The following is a 7,041-nucleotide window of genomic DNA, read 5'->3' as shown; positions in this document are numbered from 1 at the left end:
TTGCATGATAACTTTGGCTTTAACAATTACTGGACCGACCAAGCCCAATGGATCGAATAACTGAGCAATTACGGAGAGTATTTCGCGTTTTGTGAAATTGTTATTTTCAATTTGTATTGAATCTGTGCTGAAATGTAGCGTGTCTGATTGAGAGTTCTAGACAAGCCCTAAAGTTTTTGATTGGTCATCGGTTGATAGATAATGATCTGGTAGATCTGAAATGTTGTTAATATCGTTGAAAATGTTTGGTTTGTTAGTTTTCCACTTCCGAAGAGGAAAGGATCCACTTTCTAAAATGTTGGTGATGTTTTGCCTCAACATTTGTGCATTTTCAATGGTGTCTGTACCAGTGATGAGGTCATCAACATGAAAATCGCGAGTTATTACTTGTGATACTACTGGGTACTTTTTACTGTTTTCTAAAGCGAGTTGGTGCAAGCATCATATAGCAATGAATGAAGCTGGAGCTGTGCCGTATGTTACGGTGTTTAATGTGTAGACTTCTAGAGGCAGGTTTGGATCCGAACGCCACATAATTCGCTGTAAATCACGTTGCTCTTCTACAATTTCCACCTGTCGGTACATCTTCTCTATGTCCGCTACCATTGCTACATTGTGTTGTCTAAAACGAATGATGATAGCAAAAAGATCTTCCTGTATTGTAGGACCCACCATGAGCGTATTATTCAACGAAATACCGTTTCCTGTTTTGGCGGATGCATCGAACACCACTCGTAGTTTAGTGGTTGCACTATCCTTCACGACACCATGATGTGGTAGGTAAAAAACTCCCTTTCCATCCACTTCCGTTGCCCACGTCGGCACCTTGGTCATGTGCCCGAGTTTTTCATATTCCCTCATGAACTCCGAATATTGTTGACGTATGACTGTGTCATTGATCAGTTTACTTTCTAATTTGTGAAACCTTTTAATCGCATTCATCTTCGAATTCCCCAAATCGCCTACACCTTCGCGAACTGGCAACGTCGCACGAAATCTGCCAGTTTCGGTCCGCTGAATTGTTTTTAGGAAATGTTCTTCGCATTGTTTTTCTTCAATCGTCCGTTTGGTTTTGTTATCGTCTTGGTATTCCTCGATTTTCCAAAATTTCTCAATTGCGTTTTCAAGCGTAGTTGTGATTAAATTACATGATATGGTATTACTACCGTTATTTTGAATTGAATAATTTTGATATATGGGTCCCGATATGACCCATCCAAATAATGTTTTCTGAAGTATCGGTTTACCGTCGCCGAGCTTAAATTGCCCATCCGCTAAAATATCCCAAAAGACACCTGCGCCTAAGAGAATATCCAGTTTGGCGGATTTATCGAATTCAGGATCCGCAAGAGTAATGTGTTTCGTTTCGGTATATTTAAATGTTGACAATCGATTTTGAAGTTAGGAATATTACCCGCTATTTGGTTTATTACTAAAAATGTAGCATTTTGTTGAAAAGAATTGTTTTCTCTTGAAATTATATCAATATTTAATTGCTCTGTGATATTAGTAGTAACCTGATTAACACCGATCACTGGTAAGTTTATTTTGGTAGTACCGATATTTAATTTTCGCGCAAGGTCAGAGGTTATTAGATTTGATTGAGAACCCGAGTCTAACAATGCAAGTGCTTTGATTAAATTGCCTGATTTGTCTTTGAGGAATACAGCCGCTGTGCTAAGAAGAACATTTTGTTTTTTATTATTTAGATGATGTGTGATTGATGAGAGTTGGATAGTTTCTTGAGGTTCGTCTGTGTTTTGTTTATTTTCAATTGCCAAATGTGTGTTTGTGGCTAATGAAGGATTGCTGTGATTTTGTGTTTGAATGTTGTCATGTTTAGCTAGTTGGTTTTGTGTATCATGATGTTGAATATTGTCTCGATGAATTAGTGTGTTATGTTTCTTTTGACAAACCTTGCAGGTTCCACGAGTGCAAGAATCTGACCTATGATCACCTCTGAGACAATTAAAGCATAATTTTAGTTTAATTACCTCGTTTTGTCGCGTTGAACTTGGTAACTTAAGGAATTTTTTACATGAATAAATGTAATGATCTTGATCTTTGCAATAAGCGCATTGCGCCTGCGTGACGGCACATGTGATTGTTTGACCTTCACCCCGTGAGGGATATTTAGCATTAATTTTGTTTGTTTGTATACTGTTATTTGCATTTTTGTGCGTGTGATTATAATAGTTAGATTTTAACATGGTTTGCTGATTATCAGTTTTCTAAATATTCACAACGATTTACTAAAAAGTCGAGAAATTCTGACAATGGTGGAGGTTCTCTTTTATTTTGTAAATGTAAATGTTCATGCCAACGTTCCCTAGTGCGTGCGTCTAGTTTAATTTTTAATAGTTGAATTAATAGGCGCTCCCACGAATCAGTTGGTTCACCTAGAGCTTTGAGTGAAGTAATTAGTTGTTTGAATGTGTCAGTTAAATTTCTTAAAAAAGGAGCTGATTCCTTAGTAATTACTGGCATGTTAAATAATTCTTCTACATGTTTGTCTATGATAATTTTTTTGTTTTCAAATCGTTCTCGCAATATATGCGCAAAACAGAAATGCCTATATTATAAAAAAACGGAACATGGAACTCAAATACTCCACAAACAATTATTGAAATAAGTAGAAGGAGGCACAAAATGAGTATATCAATTCAAATAATTGACATAAGGAGGAAAAGACTAAACAATAAATGATGAAAACATTAATAATAACAACAAGACAAATAGTGTTGGAAGCAAATCATAAAATTTTTTTTCAAAATCACCCTATATAAAAATAGTATAAGTACACTAAAAAGTGGAAAATAAGGACATTTATGGGTCGTAGTCGATAAATTTGGTACATTTGCCGTCAAAATTTGGTAATAATAGAATTTAAAAAATATCAACAATTTATTATAACAAAACCAAAAGTATGCACGTTCAAATTTTGTCTCTTTCATGAATAGCATATATTATATCCTCTCATAAACATTTTTCTATTCAACTGAACGTATCAACCTTGTCCGCTACCACCCCTATCCTTAAATTCTTTTTCAATTTTTAGAGCACTTTTGAAGCTTTATCAAGTATGATTTCAAAAAGTCTCGTAAGTGTATTAGTGAAAAGCTCAATATCAGTATTGAATTTGTAAATTAGCCATGAATATCATTTTCAAACACTAAATAAACTGTTTGAAAGGAAGGCCAATTAGAAAGGTCATGAAACAACCAGACAAAAAATAATAATGGTTAAAATGATGAAAAAATCAAAAGGAAAAATAAAATTTGGAATAAACTTTGGAGTATAGTGAGGCGGTGATGGACTCGGTATTGTTAAATATAGCAGTGGAAGACATAATATCTAAGGGAATGTAATGTAATATTCATAATTATCCAAAGAAAACAAATAATGGCAAAAGACCGAAAAAGCATTGAAAATATATTGGAAAAAATTGTGGGATCGGTAGGAGAAGGAGGAATAAGAATAATTCAAGAAATCTGATACGTAAAAATATATATACCTCGAACGACTATTGGGGAAATGCTGTAATTGTCTACACTTAGAAATCGTAGGTGCCGAATATCCTAATTGGAGAAGACATCATTTAATTACAAATTGATATGAATTAAGAGCTACACTGGTCAAAATTATACCTATAACACTTTTCACGTTCAATACTCTTTTTCTCACAATATTTAAAAATATATCTTTATGTTATAAATTTTTCTTATTTTGACCAGTGTTACTTTCAATATTGAAAAATCTTAAAAAATTTCCCTTAACTTCAAAATTCAAATGTTTTCATCAATAAAATTTACTCGACAACAAATGGAAAGTTTCCACTTACTCGAAGACATTTGATTACTTGAATTTGTCAATAAATTGGTCTTTGGTTACTGGGCGTTATCGATCTCAATTGTCAGCGCCCCTCACGATTTGGATGTTGTATGGTACGGGAAACAATCGGCGGTACATAAATATTAATAAAATTTATGACACATTGGGAAGCGTCAAATGCTCTAGTTTACCAGCGTTCCACGCATTAACGGGCTGTGATTACGACCCAGCTTTTCATCAAAAGGGGAAAAGAAAACCGTGGGCGCTGTACTCAGAAAATGAACAATATCAAAAAGCAAGCAAGCAAAATGTACGCTACAGTAAAAAATGGGGTAAAAAATTGCTCGAATGTCGATGAAGCTCGATTAAAAATATTCTCCTCGACATATACTACTAACATCGAGCCCACGGACGAGTTCAAACAAAAATTAAAAGACTTTGGCGCTTGCACATTACCACCTTGTAAGCGTGAACTCAAGCAACAATTACTTCGAGCTTCATACATTGGACACATGTGGAAAAATACCTTTTCTCCAGTGCCCAATGAAACTCTAAATATTCTGGAATTCGGCTGGAAACTCGAAGATGACATGTATTCCTTCCAGTGGTTCGAGGGCGAGGACGTACCTTCAAATATTCAAGAAATAACTGAAGGTATTTCATTTTTTTATTCATACTTTCATAACAAATAGGGGGAAAATACGTCAACTCTCCTAGCGCGGCGCGCGAGCGCTAAATTCTGTTGTTTTCAACTCGCGCTGATGGTATGAAAATATTCGTAGAAAAATTCCGTGAGTTGAAAATAATAGAATTTAGCGCTCGCGAGCCGCGCTAGAGAACTTGAGGTATTTCTCCCATTGATAAAATTGTTCAAATTGATAATTGAAAATCAAATGTTTATTTAATTTTGATAGATCCAGAAGAAACAGATACGGATAATGAATTAGTAAGAACAACTAATTTTGAAGATTTCGAGGATGAAACTGATGACGATGACAGTGATTGTGAATCCGACATTGGAGAAACTACGGAAGATGAATCAGTATTATTACACACTGATTCATCTTCCGTTTTAATACAAGTGTACAGTTTTGCAAATAAAAAGTTTTTGGAAGAAAGCCACGTACCAATGTGTTAGCAGCGGCTTTTTTGTTTATTTAAGTAATTTTTCATCAATAAACATGCATGCCATTTGTTATTGAACTTTAAAATAATATTTACAGACAATGTACAAAAAGGCATGCAAAAAAAACAGGGAAATGTTCCTTATTTTTAAATTTGTTGAGAAAATTTTTTTAATTTTATTTTTGCACAAGTTTTTTATGCCAGGCTTGTATAATACGCATGCCATTTTTTTATCAACTTAAAATAATGTTTTTTAATGAAATATTGAATGGCATGCAGAATAAAGTCACGGAAGTTACAACAGCGTTTTTTACAATTTCCTGTTGTGCATGCCAAATTTGCTAACGTCAATAAATTATAAAAATCAAGTATTGTTCAAATGGCATGCAGTTTAAAAATCATGGAAAAGTCGTATTGAATTTTCACAACATTTTCCTAATATTTCCCACCCTTGGTCATACGAGAGGTGCTATTTGAGCCCGTCGGCTGTTGCGAATTGCATGCCATCGATGATTATAGCTTAAATTTGTTCCAACTACGTTTTATTACAAATGCATGCAATATAATGTCACGGAATAATACTAAAATTCGTTACACAAAGAGAAGCCATTTTCTTTACGACGTGCAAGCGCGCAAGGGCTCGTAACCCCTCTATCTTTTATATTTTAGGGTTAGTTATCAATTCATAAAAAGGCATGCAGGAGAAAATGGGAGACCATTTTCTGTCACCATCTCCTGGTCTAAAACTGGAAGAGATAATAATAGAAGAATTGCTGTAATAACTACTAACAACTACTCAAACAAATAAAGGTATACGGTCTAATGTCATATCTTTAGGTCGTATATTAATTACTGTATTAATAAAATTAATTGCTCCTAAAATAATTGAAGATATACCAGCTAAATGTAAACTAAAAATAGCTAAGTCTACTGAAGATCCACCATGTGCGATATTAGATGAAAGGAGGGGATAAACCGTTCATCCTGTACCTGCACCTCAAAAACTTATATAATTTATTCGGGGATATGCTATATATGGAGCACCGATTATTAAGGGAACTAATCAGTTTCCAAATCCACCAATTATAATTAGTATTACTATAAAAAAATTATGATAAATGCATGAGCAGCTACGATAACATTGTAAATTTGATCATTTCCAATTAAAGTTCCGGGATTTCCTAATTCTGTAAGTACTAGTACTCTAAGGGAGGTACCAACTATTCCAGCTCAAATCACAAAAATAAAATATAATGTTCCAATATCTTTATGATTTGTTGAAAACAACCATTTATTCAGTAAAATGACTGAGTTCGGGCGATAAATTGTAAATTTATTTATTAATATTAATATTCTTTTACCAAGCCTTATATGTATATGTAAGTATGATATTAAATTGCAAATATAAAGGTAAATAATTTTTAAGGCTTAGATCAAATATAATATCAACTTTGAAGGTTGATAATTTAACTTAACTAAAATCCTTATAAGATATTTAAGATCCTAGTACAAAGGCATAAGCTAAGTGGAGTAAACACATTTAAAAACAAAAAGACAAAATTATTGAATTTTGTGCTTAATCAAGTTTTCTACTATTAAAATTGTGAGACATGAGAATGTTAATCGTATATAAAAGTATAAAGTAATTAAGATTGTAATAATTAAAATTACCCTCAAAGTATATATTTGGCTTAAAATCAAATTGTCAATTACAATTCATTTCGGTAAAAATCCTAAAACTGAGGGTAAGCCCCCTAAAGATAAGAAATTTAAAATAAAGAATAATTTAATTAATTTGTTCGCATTTAATGAACTAAAAAGTTGGTTTAAGTTGATAAGTTCAATTTTATAAAAAATAACAATATTTAAAGTTAAAAAAAAAATTTAATAATGAAATATACTAATCAAATTAATTTGGAATTTAATATTCCTGCCAGCATTCAACCGATATGGTTAATTGAAGAATATGCTATAATTTTTCGTAATCTTGTTTGATTTAACCGTTAAATTCCTCTTACGATAGAAGAAGTAATAATTACGAATGTTGAAAATTATTATTCTTAAATTATATATAATTGAAATTAT

At 32.8% G+C, this 7,041-nt stretch overlaps 1 protein-coding gene across 1 annotated transcript; it reads right to left on the bottom strand.

Annotated features, from left to right (window-relative positions):
• Positions 1-441: 441 nt before the first annotated feature.
• Positions 442-942, bottom strand: LOC130901672 (uncharacterized). The gene has a single exon (XM_057813207.1). It carries the CDS (start codon positions 940-942, stop codon positions 442-444), a length of 501 nt encoding a protein of 166 aa, XP_057669190.1.
• Positions 943-7,041: the final 6,099 nt, after the last annotated feature.

Source organism: Diorhabda carinulata, chromosome 1 (genome assembly GCF_026250575.1).
Source record: "Diorhabda carinulata isolate Delta chromosome 1, icDioCari1.1, whole genome shotgun sequence".
Lineage (NCBI taxonomy): Eukaryota > Metazoa > Arthropoda > Insecta > Coleoptera > Chrysomelidae > Diorhabda > Diorhabda carinulata.
This window is presented reverse-complemented; position numbering and strand designations above follow the sequence as displayed.

Bases quoted from the DNA above. Each gene is read 5' to 3' on its own strand.
- LOC130901672 (XM_057813207.1), bottom strand. From the start codon at position 942: ATGAATGCGATTAAAAGGTTTCACAAATTAGAAAGTAAACTGATCAAT.